General features: G+C 41.0%; 1 protein-coding gene across 3 annotated transcripts in view; it reads right to left on the bottom strand.

Annotated features, from left to right (window-relative positions):
• Positions 1-18385, bottom strand: part of PHACTR2 (phosphatase and actin regulator 2) — a 182315-nt gene that overhangs the window by 10895 nt on the left and 153035 nt on the right. For all 3 annotated transcript variants that reach the window (XM_074948543.1, XM_074948542.1, XM_074948544.1), the window contains 5 exons: positions 15958-16154; positions 14712-14868; positions 12628-12683; positions 3570-3631; positions 891-1028 (listed from right to left, as the gene is read on the bottom strand). In XM_074948543.1, coding sequence (XP_074804644.1) covers positions 891-1028; positions 3570-3631; positions 12628-12683; positions 14712-14868; positions 15958-16154 — 610 coding nt within the window. The remainder of the gene's footprint in view (positions 1-890; positions 1029-3569; positions 3632-12627; positions 12684-14711; positions 14869-15957; positions 16155-18385) is intronic.

Below are 18385 nucleotides of genomic sequence, written 5' to 3'. Positions count from 1 at the left end.
GCAGACGCTGCTACATCCACTCAGGTCTTTGTTCCCGCCTGGCTAGAACAGTGTAACTCACTGTACTTGGAGCGAACTGCTAAAGTCACTTGGAAGCTAAGACTAGTAGCTGCCACTGCCTTCTGAGTGGGAGCTGGTTCCTTATGCTCTGCCCTCTGAAGTTATCTGCAGCCACAAAGAATGAAAACACGTTCTCAGACTTGAATCCATTTTTTAGCAAAGTAAGCCTGAAATATTTTATGACTTTTCACCAAAAAGCATGACTTTTCTTCTGAATTATTTTACCTAATTTTTAAAACTCTACTTATAAGTAAATAAGAAACCTGGTAGCTTCTCTCACTGTTTAGAGTTCTCTCTACTACCGAGTTAATCTCACCGCTCTGTTAAATTGCAGGGTAAAGACATAGGATTTTGATGCTGAAGGCTGAGTTTATTCCCCAATGGTGCATGAATGCAGTTGGTCACCTGACAAATGTAGTGATGGTGTATTCATGTGGCCAAACATTTTTACAGTAATGGGAGAGCCTGTTATATTTCACTGTAACTGGTTTTAAAAGCAGCACTTAAGGGCCAGCATGTAGGCCTCTAACTGCAGAAACATTGGTTGAATTCCAAGGACTGCAACTAAAAGCTCACAGCAGTGATGTAACTGGCCTAGGAGGGATTTTAAAAATGTGAGAGATTCATCTCTGAACTGCCACAACTGAGCTGGTAAGTACAATTTTAATAGGCATCTGAGTGGGTTCTGCTATGTGTGGGGAATGCATGGTACCATGACAATGTCACTGCCTCAAGAACATGTCATTAATGATACTAGTGTGGAGGGACTGAAAATAAGACCGGAGAAATATTTTGAAAGTTATAGAATTCAGTCTCTATTTGTCTCTTGCCTTGTCTGCAGGCGTTAACCTTGCCCAGGGCTTGTCTGCTCGGCGATCGTAATCTGGGGAATCTGTTACCTCCACATACTCATTGAAACGTAGGATTCTTCTTGCCTGCAGTTCAGCCACTGTAGGTCTCAGACTGAGCTGTGAACAGGAGGTGGAAAAGAGTAAATTGAATAAGCCAAAATAAAACCTAGGGTATGACGTAACCTCAAGAGAACATTAATGGTATTTCTAATCAGGGTCACTTTCAGGTGTCTAAAAAAAGGCACCATCTAGGGAACATCAAACAGGAACTAGAAAGCAGTGCAACCTAGTTTCTTAGAGTATAAAATTAATCTTTGTCAGACAGGCCACAAAGAATCTTGACAGATCATCTCTAGAACATTAATTTTTACTTTGCTACACTGGTGCTATTTACCCTCTTAGACAATGCTAGTATTTACATTAATACCTACAATCATCTGTTTTTCACTACAAAAAGAGAACAGGTTTTTGATGGGTTTCTCTAACTAAAAAGAATTTGTGAATCAGAGAATCTATCTTTATTATGATATTGAACCAAATGATCTGAATCACCCCAATCAAGGTACACATTAACTAATGTGAACTAATGATTGTCACAGTAAACAAAATTCTGCCATTGCACATACATTTTTGAAAGTGTAGGGAAATTGTATGTCATACTATGGGGCTTCCTCATCTCAAAAAGGATAGAGCAGAACTGGAAAGGATACAGAGAAGAACAATGAGAATGATCAAGGGTCTGGAAAAAAATGCTCATATGGAGAGAGACTAAAAAAGCTAGGACTGTTTACCTTAGAAAAGAGACCCATAAGAGGGGACATGATAAAAAATATATAAAATAACAAATAGAATAGAGAAGGTAAATTGGGAATTTCTGTTCTCCCTCTCTTGTAACCCAAGCACACGGGGATATTCCATGAAATTAAAAGGTTAAAATTCAAAACCAATAAAAAGAAATACTTTCACACAGGTTTCAGAGTAACAGCCGTGTTAGTCTGTATTTGCAAAAAGAAAAGGAGTACTTGTGGCACCTTAGAGACTAACCAATTTATTTGAGCATAAGCTTTCGTGAGCTACAGAAGTGAGCTGTAGCTCATGAAAGCTTATGATCAAATAAATTGGTTAGTCTCTAAGGTGCCACAAGTACTCCCTTTCTACTTTCACACAGAATGTTTGATTAAACTGTGGAACTAATTGCCACAGGAAGTCACTGAGGCCAAGAACTAAACAAGATTTGAAAAGGGATTGGATAGTTGTATGGATAGCAAGAATATCCAACATTATTTCAATTAACACAATTTTGGAAGGAATATTAAACCTTCTGCTTCAGGGGGTTTAATCTGTAACTGTTAGGGTCCAGGATGAGCTCAGGGTAGGGGGCAGATAATCTCACATCTGTCTACTATGGGATTCTTACACCTTCCTCTGAAACATCTGGTGCTGGCCACTGTCAGAGACAGGATATGAAACTAAGTGGACCTTGGGTCTGATCTAGTATGACAGTCCTGTATTCCCAAAATCCAGTTGAAATCTCTGGGTTTGCATTGGTTTAATGGAGAGCAGAATATAGCCCTAATCTGCAATAACATGCATGTTTACAAGCAATTTAGACACAATTAGAAAAACATTAATTTTTTATGTGCTTGTTGCTTCAGGATCACATATATATAATTAATAATATATATGTACACACACATCAAATATGTGCATTATATATATATGTAAAATTATTTTTTAAGGTTTTAAACTTCTCATTATTCAGAAAAAAGAGACATCCATGAGATTAACAGGAAGATCACAATCCAAAAAAGTAACACAATTTAACAATTGACTTGGGCACAATGATAAATATTTTGTATACTGTGGTTTTCTCTTGTACTAGACTATGAAAGACAAGCAAAAAGTTATACATTACCTGTTGAGAGAGTCTTGCATTGCAATGTTTTACATGGTACTACCCACTTTGGTCTTGATGATCAATTTTAGTGATTTAGATACACTCGATGGATCAGGACTGTGCCGTTGTCCCACTAAGAGCTCTGAGAGACACTGTGCATCACTGAGGCACTGTGGGTGGGATTTTCAGAAACCTTCAGTGTTGGTTTACGTCTGCTACCACTGAAGTGAGTGGGAGATTTACCATTGACTTCAATGGGAACAGAGTTAGGCCAACCCTGAACAGGAGAATGTAGTATGTGCTCCCATCTGTGATGGGCAAGCTCTACCGGCTTGTGTATGGGATAGTGGTGGAGGGCTCTTCAGGGCCTCAGACCTCTTCCAGCACCCTCCTTTTCCAAAAGAGGCAAGTACCTACACCTGGGGTTGCATGGGTGTGTGTGCGCACACTCGGGAAAGCTCCTGGTACTCACACCCCCTCCTTACACACACATGCAAAGGCTAATCACAATCGGGCCCTACATTTCCTTCAAAGATGGCAGTTCTGCCCTGTAAAAATGCTAGGGAAAATTGGACAGACTGGATTTATACCAAGGATGACTTTGGCCCATTCTGTCTTTTAAACAGGGTTTATCTTTTGGGGAAATGGAGATGGGAAAGGGAATTTTGTCAGTATGCCTGAATATACTTTAGAATAGTATAAAGAAAAATTCTCATCCTTTATTATACATACAAGTATACTACACATAAACATTTTATCACCTTTCTGCTGAGTCTGCGTTTTAATTCCCTCCTGGCTTCCTGTTCTTCTTCTTCATTCTTCTCTGTTTTTGGAAGAGAGAAATAAAGGGGATGACTAAGGGGCTATAACTGTATATGGTATATTTCTCCTGGTAGTAAGTTTCAGGCCTTAGAATATTGGTTCATGCATACTCATATTTCTGAGCTATCCTATTTTTGTGTGTGTGTTCTCATTGCCTTTCTCTGTCCTCTCCAATTCCCAACTCTGTAGCCTTCTGTAGCTATTACCCTGTGCCTGGAATATAGCAGAGAGGCTACCGTCATTTCCACTCTGTGAAATAACAAACAAGGAGTTGCACAGCTGCTTCACCTACCTGCCAAGAGACTAAGATCATCATTGCCTTTATTCCCAAGGTCCCCTTTACCTTAGTCTAGAATCAGAGTTTAATTGTGTTTACTAGGGCAGAGAAAATAATTTGCAGTGAACAACCTACCTGATGAACCTAACCTCTTTTTTTTGCTCCCAGAATATCCATGAGCAGAGAGCAAATTCCTCAAATTTGTTTGTTAGTGGAAATTAGACAGTGAACTGCTTTGTTGTTGTTTTTTATTAGATTCCATGGATTGATCATTAATAGTTCTCAGTGAGTATCTGATTTTCATAATTTGAACTGTCTTGGTTAACTGTGATTAGTCAGACCAATCACAATTTATTATTTTGGCTCCTTGGTCAGATGAGGCAAATAATTGCATACACAACTTTAAAATTTCTGCAGATATTTGTGCATGTAACTGAAATTTGCTTTCCAGAAACTTTTGTGTCAGTGAAAACTGATTGCCTGAATGTCTGTGGAAAGCAAATTAAAAAGGGGTACAAACATGGGTGAAACAAATTATTTTAAACTGATGAATGTTTGCAGAAAATTATTTGTATCATTTGCCCAGCTCTGTTGCTTATGTCTGAGTGTATCTTTACTGTGGATGAAATATTCTAATCAGAGATGTTGGCTGAACTGCAAAGTTCAGATCTGGATCCACATTTCCCCAAGGTCATGAGTTTGGATCGAGGGTTTTGGTTCAGGACCAACTCTAGTTCTAAAGGAGTTTATCTGTCCACTGCGGATGTGACCAAACTGCGTTAGAAGAAGGTGAGAGCACAGTTTTGAACACTTGTTCAGTATGATTTGCCCTCATCCATAATAAATGGCCAAACTGTGTGAACATACAGTGTTTCCAAAACGGAGTTTGAATCTCGCGTAGGCATTAGGCTTACGGTTGTTCAACAGGTACACCTGTTGTACATGTTTTCACAGAGGGTGACCCGGGTATCACTGAAGACAGAACATCATTCAGTACTCGTAAATTTCCTTTGATAAAGCATGAGATGCAGAGAAAGAAACAAACAACAAAAAACAGCATCAGACGAAAATCACAGCACCAGAAAGAAGTCATCAACACAGGCATTGCTCCACAAGAAGATTTTGCCACCAAACTTCAAGCTTCAAGCGAGATAAAATTTTGCAAAGACTGCCAAGGCTAGGTTAACTCTATGATTGAAATTACATGTATTGAGATATGGAAGTGAATATTCTTCATATGACTTCTTTAAGTAGTCTAACTAAAGCTCTCTTTCCTTTACTGTATTTCACAGAGTTTAGCAAGATCACTTACCTTTACTCATTTATTAGCTGTTTTAGTATATTTATGATAACTCACGTGGAAATGACTTACTTTTAAACAAATTTCCCTTTGTAATCAATAACCACAATATCTAAGGTAACTACACAGGATCTATTAAATTAGGGATTAATTCACTTGGTTTTAGCTCATTTAGAGAAGACTGTCCCTACAGGAACTGGATCTCCCGGGTGTAATCTCTGTTGCAAGCTCTTCATGAGGGAAGAGAGAGCCCAGAGGAGATTGTAAGTGAACACACACATTGTACTGTTGCCTGTTTTTGTTATTTTCTTTCTAGAATTAGTTATTATTCATAACTTTGAATTCTCTTGCTTGTCTAAATCACTGTATGTCTTAAAGCATGGTAAGAACCTCCATATGAGAAATACTGGGATTATGTCTCTGAATTTATATCACAAGGAACCATTACTAATCATTTAGTCTACCGGATCTATGTTTCTCTAGACCATAATTCTTTTAAATTTGGGGATACAATTACTTGGCAGTAGGCACAGGATGTGCTGGCCTTTTAAGGGGGTCAGAGCTCAGCTGCCCTCTGTGCCACCAAGGTGAAGGGAATAAATTCTGGGGTCACATGGTTGAAGATTGTAACTCAGAGCTAGGCCTGTTGGGAAGCTTGAGTTCAGGGAGAAGGCTACAGATGAGAAAAGAGCAGAGAGTTTCTCCTTAGCAACCAGGCCTGGGAGTGTGCACCTTGAAGGGAGCAGGCTAGGAAGGCTGGAAGTAGGACTGGCCAAAAAGAATTCCATTTTGTGAATAATTTTGAGATTGGGATATTTGTTTTTGTTTTGCATCTGAGTGAAAATGAGACCTTTTGAATTCTTTTGTGAAAAATTATTAACAAGAGAGACTGCCCCCACTAGTAACAGCCCAGTGGTTAGCGATGTGGGAGACCCAGATTTGAGCCCCTACTCTGCCTGATTTGGAGCAGGGACATGAATGTGGGTCTCCCACATCCCAGAGGAGTGCTGTAACCACTTGGCTATTGGGTATGTGTGTTTGTCTGTTTCTCTCTTTCCTCCTACCCTTGTTCCTTCACCTGAAAGTTCATCCCGGACCGAAGAAATCTTCCCACTGAAATTTTAGTGGAAACTGAGACATTTCCACAAGAACATTTTGGTTTTGATGAATCCAAAGAAATGTTTAGTTGAAAAATTCCTGAACAGCTCTAGCTGGAAGCCACTCTGTTGAAGGAAAGCTCCAGCAGAAGGGAATAGAGAGCCTTCTTTATACCCACACAGAGGGTGTGAGGAACGAGGCCTGCACTGAGTAGATGAGCTCCATCAGGAGACCCTGCAGTCAGGGGAAAGGACATGGCTTATATGTTGAACTTATGTTGAACTGTTTTATTTGGAGAAATAAAACTCAAGCCCTAAAGAAAAAGGACTGAAATCCTGTGGCTACGTAGAGTTCTTTGATACACTGGCTGAGGAGCTGGCTCACTGACTTAAGGCACTCAGCACTGTAACTCACGCATAAAACACCCTTTTCACACTGTAACAGGGTGGATTGCCCCTTCAGGGTTGGAGGGCTATGGCTAGTCAACCCTGATACAGCATGATCCCCATCTTGGAGAGATTAGGGATTCTGGGTGGTTTGCCCTAGAAAGAGCAGCAATGGGCTGCTCTGCAATGAAGGGGAGAAGCTCAGGAAGCTGTGGAGTCTGCAAAAGCTTCTGTGAGGAAGACCCTCAGACTATGGGAGTTGATCATGGTAGGGACCCCTGGGAAAGATCCAGTCCATGCAGGAGAGACAATGCAAAGGCCCCAAGCAGGAAAGGCTGGGAGGTGGAAGAGAAACCTTGTGTTGTGTGGGATTATGAATGGACTTTGTTTGGGATTTTAAATTTTATTTAGAGTTTATTTTATATTAATAAACCCAGACTCCAAGAAGGGATATTTTTGACCAAGAAAATGCCTGGGTGAAATTTTATTTGAACAGTCCAAGAGGGAAAAACTGAGACAGGCTGCCTGTAGCAAGACCCTAGACCACAAGAGGATGCACAGGAGATAGTTGGCCAAGAAGACCAAACATTGTTTTAGTGTAATTCCTACATAAATACTGTCCTTAAAACAGTTCTCAGCAATAGAATAATGTTTTTGTTTTCTGTAATTGGCCATACAGGGTGAGATTTTGAAAGACGCCTAAGTGATTTAGGAGCATGAGTATCACCAAAATTCAGATGTGCTCCTAACTCACTTAGGCACATTAGAAAATCCCTCCTCAGTGCCAAATTCTGGCTGCAGGTATGAAAGTGGCTGACTTGCCCAAACAGGCATACACATTCATGCTGCAAAAGAAGTGTTCATGGGACCAGTTTGGCCGCTCTCCACCCTAGGAGCAGAAATCATCTGTATGGGGCTGAGAGTTAAATGCACACACCATGCTCGCAATCTGCAAGCCCTATCCTGGAATGTCCCTTTGCAGCTCCACCTACGGACGACCTGCAGAGTGATCTCCTCTGGTTTGAAGGGCAGCTGGAATTTGACTGGAAAAACTATTCTATGGTTTCCTTCCTCTCCTGGCTGCTGCTTCTGGAACATACATGAAGGCACTGCCCAAGCCAGAATTTGATCCTAGATGAGAGGAATTTTAAATTGATGTCAATTATGGGATATTTTGGTGTCTCTTTAAATCAGTGACCTTGGAGAAATAAACATCTATGCCACGACTGCGACAGAAAATACTGGCATTTTAGACCCTGGCCTCATTATGGGACTTTTAATTCACCACAGAAAGTCAGGAAGAAAAGAGAGAAATCTTTCCGCATAAGGACTGTTCTGTTTTCAACTATAAAGTAATCCAGGAGCGTAAAACTGAACTTTCCACTGAGTCCCTGTGGGGATTAGCTATGTTTAGATTACTTTGTAGGATTGCTAGGGAAATGAAAAAGACGACAAACAAAGCACTAGGATCCTGGAATGCTGTCAAAAACAAAAAGCAGTTTCTGTTTTCACATTCAAAGATAATCATTAATATTCCCTAACTAGCACCAAAAGCTACATCATGTTTCTAAAAAGCCAGGCTTGGCAAGAGGACAGGCACACGGTCCAAAAAGCCTTGCTATTCTTTACAGCTACAGAAAAACACAATGGCTGTAAACTTGATTCCTTGTGAGAGTTGAAAAAGCTTCCTTGCTATAATGCAACACCATAATTGATTCAAGGATGCACATCTAAAATGTTTCAAAGTCAGCATACAAGAAACCAGCCTGTGTTAGAACTCATTCAAGTTACTACTTAACTTTTCATTTTTAATGTGGAAGGGTACAAAAGTCTGGATGCTTATACACACTTATCCAAGGGTCTATGATCTAGAAATCAGGCTAGAATCTCTGTCACAGGATTTCCAGTACTTCCTGGTTTAGCTGAAACTATAAAAATAAAAAATATCTTTTGACATCATAAATCTTTGCTTTAGCTAGAGGTGCAAAAAACCAAAGTATTAAAAACTTTTCTGATCCTTATGAAAGGTTTGGATTCAACTTAATTTTGGGGCAAATATTTGGATCAATTTGATCTGTGCATCAGCTAATCTATCCCAAACGTATGCTAAAAAATAAATCAAATCACAATTTTTCTCCAGCTGCAGTACTGCTCTGTTTATGGGCAGTTCTAACACTAACACAACCCACCACAGCAGAAAGGAAGCTTTATGAAAGAAATTCTGACTCACTCACAAATCCTGCACACAACAACAATACAGGAATGTAAGGAATGTAAACATTTCAGAACGGTCCATAGGAAGTGGGCACAAGAAACCCATAAACAATACATTTGGTTTAAGAGCTAAGAGAATTTCAGAAAGCCCACACTGGTAATGGGCTAAGGGCACTGTCAAAGTAAGCAACACACCTGTTTGGCATTTAAAAGATCACCATCGACTTGAAATGTGTTAAATTTAAAAAATGAATAAAAAGTAGTTTCAGGTACATGTGCTCTTGAGTGCCCACGCCACCTTTTACAATAAAAATTTCCTAATTTTTGAAATGTTTTTCTTTCTCCTGCTTCTCGGAGCAAGACCCACACAAATACCACAGGAAAATGAGAGAGACCAGGTAGGTGAGGATATGTTTACACTTAAAACATGAAACTAGTAGGAGAGCACTTCAGTCTCCCTGGACACTCAATAACAGACTTAAAAGTGGCCATTCTTCAACAAAAAAAACTTCACAAACAGACTTCAACAAGAAACTGCAGAACTGGAATTAATTTGCAAACTTGACACCATCAAATTAGGCCTGAATAAAGACTGGGAGTGGCTGGGTCACTACAAAAAATAATTTTCCCTTTGTTGATATTCACCCCTTCTTGTTAACTGTTGGGAATGGCCACATCCACCCTAATTGAATTGGCCTCCTTAGCACTGACCCCCCACTTGGTAAGGCAATGGCCCATCTTTTCATGTGATGTGTATTTATACCTGCTACTGTATTTTCCACTCCATGCATCTGATTAAGTGGGTTATAGCCCACGAAAGCTTATGCCCAAATAAATTTGCTAGTCTCTAAGGTGCCACAAGGACTCCTCCTTGTTTTTACAGTGGTGTAGACACTCACTACAGCAATGGGAGGGATTCTCCCATTGTTATAGTTAATCCACCCTCCCTGAGGCCATGTCTACACTTACAGCTGTGCCACTGTAAAAGCGCTCATGTAGCCGCATTATACCAACGAGAGAGAGCTCTCCCATTGACATAATAAACGCAGCTCAACGAGTGGGAGTAGCAATGTTGGTGGGAGAGTGTGCTCCGCCGACATAGCACAGTGCACATGAACGCTTATGTCGGCAAAATTTATGTCGCTTGGGGTGTGTTTTTTTCACACCCCTGAGTGACAAACGTTTTGCCGACATAAGCGCTAGTACAGACCTGATCTGAGATGTGGTTCCTAGGTCGACGGACGAATTCTTCCATCAACCTACCGCTGTGCACATAGCAGGGGGTTAGGTCTGCATAGCTACGTCACCAGGGGTGCGGATTTTTCACACCCCTGGGAGACGAAGTTAGACCTATGTAAGTTTTCATTGTAGACCAGCTCTCTTCAAGTATGGGGAAAGTAACCTGAGTGTTCAAGCTAAATTCAAGGTGTTAAAGATTGTTAAACATAACAATTCTACATACACACACTGTAGGAGACCACTTAAAACAAAGTGGGCAATTAACACCTCTGCAGTTGTAGAACAATGGAGGGTTAGCAGGCAGTAGGGTGTATTACAAACTGTAATGAGCCACAAAACCAGTGTCTCTGTTAAAACCATGGTTTTTAGTGTCCAGCAGAGTTATAAATTTTGACGGAAAATGACTGTTTATTCTATGAAAACAGTGAAAGTTACTATACACAAAGTGCTGTCAAACCCACAAGATAAACAAGCTGAAATGACAGAGAAAATATTTATCTTCTGTTAATCTCTATCATCTATATTCGTGTTATGTGTAACAGTAGTAGGTCAAAAAATTAGTTCTAGGTGTAATTTTTAGTTTGATTGTGTCCTTTGACATGTTGATAGATCACGTTTAGTAGACCTGGACAGGGAAAGTGTAACTCGTGTCCTCAAAGTCAGCAGAAGTAGCTTGTGATATACTGGTATGAGTTTTTGGAATTATCTTTCTCGTGTAGTCAGGGCTTAAATTCAGCTGGAGTTGTCCAGAGCGGAGCTTCGGTAAATTTTTTCAAAGGCTTTAGGCGGAAGCCCCGAACCCCGGTGCGCCCCGTGGGGCAGGAGCCCCGAGCCCTAGTGTCCCCTGTGGGGCAGAAACCATCAGCCCCGGCACCTCCTGTGGGGCAGAAACCCCCAGCCCTGGGGCTCCAGGAAATACTATATGAGATTTTAAACCCTGCATGTGGTCCAGTGTTTGCTGACTGGTTATCAGATTAATATGGTTATACTTCACAGTTTATCTTTATTACATTTGATAGTGTAATGCAGAGATTCAAAATTTTCCTCATTACAAAATATATTGCAGATCACCTCTTGGCTAGGAGTTTGTTGAACCCTCTTTTATGTACCACAGTGCATAGCAGATAACCAGAAGCTACAATTTTAGTAATTATCCTAAAGGCTGGATGACATCACTGGTATTTTATCAGCTTTATGGTTTCTCTGAAAGCTGATAACCTTTTTTTTTGATTTGTTGGCCTGATCAAGTGATGTTGCCAAAGTCACTTGGATTTCACAAGGCATGCCATCCATGCCTTCTTCTCTTCCTCTCTTCCACTCACACATTGTGTGTAGGTATTTTGAGATGGATTCCAGGCATGCAATGGTTGACTATGTGCTTGAAAAATGTAGCATTACACACATTGTATCATTTATGTCATGGTTAGAAAATTTCTACACATCTAGTCTACATGGTGGGTTTTTTTGGTTGTAAACGGACTAGTTTTCCTATTATTATTGCTGTCGTTTATTACTCATATGCGGGTAGAACCCATAATATGGTAGGTATTGGGCACTCACAAAGGAAGACACAAGTCTCTACCCCAAAGAGCTTAGCCGTTTGAGTAGGCAAGCAACATAAATAAGGGTGAAGATGGGCAAACAATCAAAGTATGTACAATATACTTCATACCCATTGCTTTTTTCAACAATTAAACAACACATCAGCTATACTCAACCTATTCAGGATAACGGGCCAATTGCTTGTAGATGTCAGGGAAGGTCTGAGTCCTGAGAGGTGAGTGGCAGCCTTACGGATCAGTTGAGCGAGGGTGTTCCATGCATGGGGGCAATATGGAAAAATGCATAACTATAGTTATGGGAGAAGCAGATCTGAGGGTGGGCAGGGCTGACATCAGTGGCGGCATGCTGCCTCTCCTCCTCCCTCCCCATTACAAAGGATCCCAGCAATACTAATACAGCTTTAGGGAGGCATGGTTTCTTTTACATCTTCAAGGAACTGGAATGTATTGTCTCCTCTCCTCCAGGACCCTTCACCTCTCTTTCGCTCTTTGTACTTTACTCACTCATGTTTACCTCTGTTTGGGGGGCACAGAATATTTCCCTTCCTCCTTATAAAAGTTAGTGGGGAGTGATGAAAAGAATTAAAAATACCTTTAAGAAGTACCTGTCTGACTGATTTTTATAACAGTAGGAGCAGATTCTGCGCTCAGACACACTCATGCAGCTCTACTGAAGGCAAGGGAAAGAGTATGGGTGTGACCAATGACTCAGTTTGTCTCCCTGACTACAGCCTGTATTTAGTGCTGCCATTACAGATTTATGGTGGGTCTAATGTCAAGATGCTACTTCACCAAGCACCAATCTCTCTCCAGGCATGAATCTAGCATTTTATACTAGCAGTCGAGGTTCCTAATGAATCCCACAGTTGTTGTGCTTTTTTGCTGAATAAATAATTACACTAATCTGCACAGAATACTTACGCTTCAGGATGTTTCTCTGCTCTAGCTCTTCAGTTGTGGGCCTCTGACTAAGTCTCCTGTGAGTACAAATTAAATGACCATTTATAAACCAAGATTTCTCAATCAAAGGTTAACAATAAAAACAGCAGGTTGCTTTGTTAACGTCTGCAATGCAACTCCTTTAATCAGTCTTTTAATGCTCTTCATTTTCCACTGAGGGGTAGGTGTGCAACTGCACGGTTAATCTGAATGCAGTTTCTACAACTGAGCACATACACTGGGTACTGAGCAGGCATATGTCTAGTATGAGGCATGGTTGGCCACTTAGATATGCCAGTGACCAATGTGAGGATGCAATCATGGTAACTGTGTGCGCAAACCTTTAAAAAAAGGCTCTAAAATACTCCACTTTGGGATCTAGTTTGATGAAATAATCTGTACAAAAAACCCCCTGTACTGTATTGTAATATACTGTGCAACTGTTGGAATATTTTCATGCATTTATAAATTCTTTCAATTTCATTTGTTTTAAACACAGCAAAATGCACACTACTGACTGAGTACTACATATATGCAAACTCTGGAGATTTAAATCAAAACTATTTTAGTTACCTACATGCCAAAAAGTATCTGAACATTTTAAAAATGTCTGAAAACCACTTATTTTCAGGCTTGTATCCTATAAAACATGGTTAATATTGCCATAAATTTACTAAAGAAATTCACTTCTGGGCTGCAAAGAAGCAGGAGAAGTTTCAACAGGAAAGTTAACGTTGGGTATCTGTGCAAGTTAGGAGACCCAGAGGCAGCTTCTCTGTCTAGTAAACTCCTGTGATTCACCAAGGAGCATCACTGGCATAATTAATCTAATCACGTCCACCAGACTGCACTAGAAAACCTTAGCTGGTCTGTGGGAAAATGGAAGGAAGGGGCAAAGACAGGGGTGGGTGAGCGCATGAAACTTCAGCAGGGGCTGGAGCCACAGAGGTAGACTGGAAAGTGGGATTGAGCGGCTGAGCTCTGCAGGATGGACTTTCTGGTAAGAGAAGCAGGTGAGATGTAGCTACAGGGGACTGGCACTGAATAACGGAAGTTCCCCACAAATACATAGTATTCCATTGATTTGCATTGTAGAGAAGAAACCTGTTAAGGCAATCGGCTGCAGTAACTGTGTATATATATTAAAGTAGCCCATGTCAATGGAGGACTGAGTTATGTACAAATTTTCAAGTGTGCACATGACTATCTCCAGCTTACAGAGTTTGAACAAAGTCAGACAGGGTTAAAAATGAGTGATTTTAATCTGTTTAGCAGTCACTCATTGTGAAAAGTACATAGAAAATTTGGACCTGATCCAAAGCCCATTGAATAACAACAATATTAATAATATAAAATAATATAGTACCTAGCGCTTATATAGTGCTTTTCATCAGTAGTTCTCAAGACTTTCATTGACTTCAGTGGGTTTTGAATCAGACCCTTAAAGTGCCAGGTGCTGACTGAAATGTTAAAAAGTTTGATAAGAGTGTTAAACTTCATAGTGCTTACACAGGTTTACACTCCCCTTTAAGTGTAAAGCTCTACATGAACATAACCATGTAGCCACTAGGGTGGCGTAATAATCTATTATCCATGGCCAAAATTCAGCCACCTCTGGATTGGAGCATGTCAGTACCACCACTACTATGCAAGGCAGCTTAAGACAAGAAGTTAAGTACAGTGTATTCATTTTAACCTATGGAGGAAATGTAGGTAAGCACAATATGATTACTGGAGTTGGAATTTGGCCAGGACACTAGTGATAAGAACCACATACCTATATTAATTATTATTATTATTATTACTATTATTAAAGGGAAAATGCCCCATGAATTCCACACATATGATGCATCACACCCACCGTTAAGGAATAAAATATGTTTTTTAATCTGGCTCTTAAGTACACAAAATAATTTAGTTCATGCCATAAGAATGTATCAGATGCTCACAGACCTGGCAACCCAGAATATCCTGCACCAAATACCGTGGCTGCATTTAAGATGTGATGCCAGTGTTCTTGTTTTTTTCCCTACCTCCCAAACCCACCCTCAGATTGCAATGGATACCTCACTAGCTTCGTTCCAATCTGATGTCTGATTTCCTGCCTCTCCTCCTCGGAGGTACGCTGCAAGATATTTTTGTCTTCCAATTCTTTTTTAGATGGTCTGTTGCCAAGTTTGATAGCAAGAGTATCCCTACGACGGATTTTATTTGCCAAAGAGCCTGAGGAAAAAAGGAGGGGGACAGTCGGTTCATTCACACTCAGGTTACAGATGCAAACTATCAGCAAGAACTTTTAATACATCCCCACAGCAGCCGCTTTTTCCACATGCAAGAGAGGAATTTTAATTAACATCAGAAGAAAAAGAGTTCCAACTTGGTTCATGACAATAAAAGGCTGAACTCAGGACTCAGAAAAGAACAAGCTGACCGCCAAGATGTTCAAAGGTAGTGAGTGAATTTCCAAGCTTCACCCACCGTCTGTGAAGTGATATGATAAAAATGAGAAATCTGGGCTTGAATCTACCTGAAATCTGATACATTACAGGTTACTTTATTTTCTTTTTAAAAACAGCATGTTTAGCAAACTGCTTCTCTTTTCTTAAGCCTTACACTGTTCAGTCTAATTCTCCTCTTCTCCCTCACTCCCCCTCCTCATTTTTTAATGCTACTTAGCACTTTTATAGTGCTTTTCCTCTTCAAAGCACGCTGCAGACATGACCTAATCTGTGAAATTATCACACAACAGCAAATCCATTTTTTAAAAGTGCATTTAGTGCATGTAAAGTATTTAGATGGAAAGCTGTGGGGGCTGTAGTCATCTATTCATTAAAAACCTGATACAGCATGGACAATGACAATGCAAGCCTCCCAACACTGTCCCACCAATATACTTAAACTAAGGGTGGGACCCAATCTCAAAAGAAATCAACTGAGCTACCCTGTACCCCTATGAATAACATTTTTCATACTGCTTGCCTTGTATTGGACCAATGGCCAAATGAATGAAATACTCAAGCAATCGCATAACCGAGACTGCCATTCCCCTGCATCCCAACTCAGCACAGTGACAAACATCTTCCTCCTGATCATTCCAAGATAGGTCACTCCGATGAAATTTCAAAACGTTCACACACACAGTGTATCATCTGTGCTAAGAGAGTCAAGTGCCTGAAAAATCCATAACCAAAGATGAAGGAGGCTCTTTCAGAAAATAGCTGAGTTAAACTACCTGCTCACTGATGGGTTACTTTTGCCATTCATATAAAGTGACCATCTCTCCCCCACACATCCCTCTTTAAATTGTCTTACTTTCTGCACTTGTGTTATCGTCATCATCATCGTCATCATCAGTGTAGAGTATTGGCCCATCTGAATCGGAGTCACTGGTGTGGCTCTCTTTGCTGCTCTCACTTTCCAGACTGGCCATAGGCTCAGGAGGTTCTTCTGTTGGTTGAGGACTTGCTAGGTTAGGAGTCTCCTCTTCCTGGTCTTCTTTGGTAACTGAACTGTTGATACATAATCCCCTTCCTTAGAGGTTTTTAAGGTCAGGCTTGACAAAGCCCTGGCTGGGATGATTTAACTGGGAATTGGTCCTGCTTCGAGCAGGGGGTTGGACTAGATGACCTTCTGGGGTCCCTTCCAACCCTGATATTCTATGATTCTATGATTCTAATAAAGATGCTGTAACATTAAGGTAAGCAAGACAGAACACCAAAAGGAGACCGCCTGGATAAGCAAGCATGAAAATACAAGCTGTTTTATTCAGACTGACTTAATCTTATATATAAAGAGATGCAAATGGTCTTAATGATGAGCTGCATCAGTAATACATAAAATGCATTAAACAGCCAACAATCAGAGGTGTATACAGTGCAGGAGATTCTCTCCTGAGCCAGAAGTCTGCTTGTGGTAGGGGGATGGGATGGTACAAAAGGGCCAGTTCCAGCTTCCTGATCTGAAGGCCAGCCTGGCTCCATCACTGACTGCTGCTACCAGGTAGTTCTAAGTTACACCACTCGTGTATGCCTCTCCTTAGTGGAGCCTATATCAGTGGAGGACTGGGGCAACTGAGTACAGCTGCACCATGCCCACTGCCCTTCCACCCTCTGTGTGGGATGAGAGGGAAGGACAGAGGCACGGGGGCTTGATCGTGGCAGAGATGTGCTAGCCGGGAGTTCCTCTATGCCAGGGGAATTCTTTGCTGGTGATTAGCATCTGGATTACAGCCCCTTTATGCCATCTAAGTGCAGAAACTAGAACTGCTTAGTGTGGTTGTGAATGATGTTGATTTCTCTTGTGAGGAAAACAGAGCACGGTTGTGATAATGGGGCTGACAAGTTTACCCTAATTGTGAGCTCAGTCAGTAAGACGTTACAATAACCTAAAATAACAAATGTTGATGAAAAGTTGGTCAAGTTGATTTCAGTAATTAATGTTATAAACAGGTGCAAGAGAACCAGACATAGACACTAAATTAGTCCAAACAAAAAAAAAAAAAGACCACATTGATATGATTCAAGAACTATGTTGAAATCATGCTTGGTAAAAATAGAAGCTGCACAACCAGAAATTAATGAGCCAAAATTGGTGGGTCGGATACTAGGCCTAATTAGTGGACAAAATAATGAAGGGATGGGCTATTCCACCATCATTCCCTTTTTTGGGTCCTTAAAAGAAAGAGACTGGGGTGGGGGTGTCAATGGAAGAACAGATGGAGACTACTGGACTGAGCTTTACCCTCATCGCTGCCAACTCCACCATACGCTGGGACCCCCCCAGATCTTCTTCGTCCTAATCCCGAGGGATATTCTGACCAGACTGGGCCAGAGAGAGGGACCCAGTTACATCACCACTCCAGATGAATCCCAAACACTGCTTTAGATGAAATGGGATCAGACTTTAACAACAGACACAACAACAGCAGCTCCAGCACATCTCAGCTAACTTCTCTTCTCCCCAAATGGACAATTATTGCCATCTTTGATACCATCTAATAGACTGTCAAGCAAAGGGGGGGTGGAGGTTTCCTTCTAAATTTTCTCCAGCTAAAGGGAAAGGGAGAAGGGATGTTGTTAAAATGAAAGCCTTTCTTAATACTTTACATTTCCAGTGCTTTAACTGTTCTTCCTTCTTCTCTGTATCTTTGATAAAAGGTTGAATGATTTTTAACCGTGCTTGCCATGGTACTAAGAAGGCTACGGTCTCTGGATACCAAACCCCACACCTTGTTTAACACTGTTTAATGCTGACCGTGACTGGGTTCAGGGGCACCAGAGCAGGGGGGCCAGGGGGCTATGGCCCCATCACTTTTAAAAGTCAGGGAGCTATGCCTTAAGGGTGAGCGATGGGGGGGAGGGGGGCAGACAGGAGCGAGTGCGAGGTGGGGCCTTGGTGGAAGAGGTGGTGCAAGGGCAGGGCCTCAAGGGAAGGTTATTTAGGGTTTGGTATTGATGCCCATCACTGCAATATTTGGGCCCCTTCCTGTTACGCAGAATGGCAATAGTGAAGTCCCTTCTGGACTTTACAGAGTCTCTGATTCTTCTTCCTTTCTGGTTGATAAAAAAAAATACCCCAAGCAGATATTTCTATTATTATTCTTATAAAAGGGTGGCAGAGGGGAGCAGTTGCCATTGCAAACGTCATTCTGGTTATGTTGGGAAAGCATTTTCGAGTTTTGTTCATGTATTTTGCCACTTCTACTTTTGACTGGGACATGGAAGCGTAAAGGCAAGTGAAA

Source organism: Natator depressus, chromosome 3, assembly GCF_965152275.1.
Source record: "Natator depressus isolate rNatDep1 chromosome 3, rNatDep2.hap1, whole genome shotgun sequence".
Taxonomy (NCBI): domain Eukaryota; kingdom Metazoa; phylum Chordata; order Testudines; family Cheloniidae; genus Natator; species Natator depressus.
The sequence above is the reverse complement of the archived record's forward strand: the minus strand, read 5'-3'. Positions and strand labels throughout refer to the sequence as shown.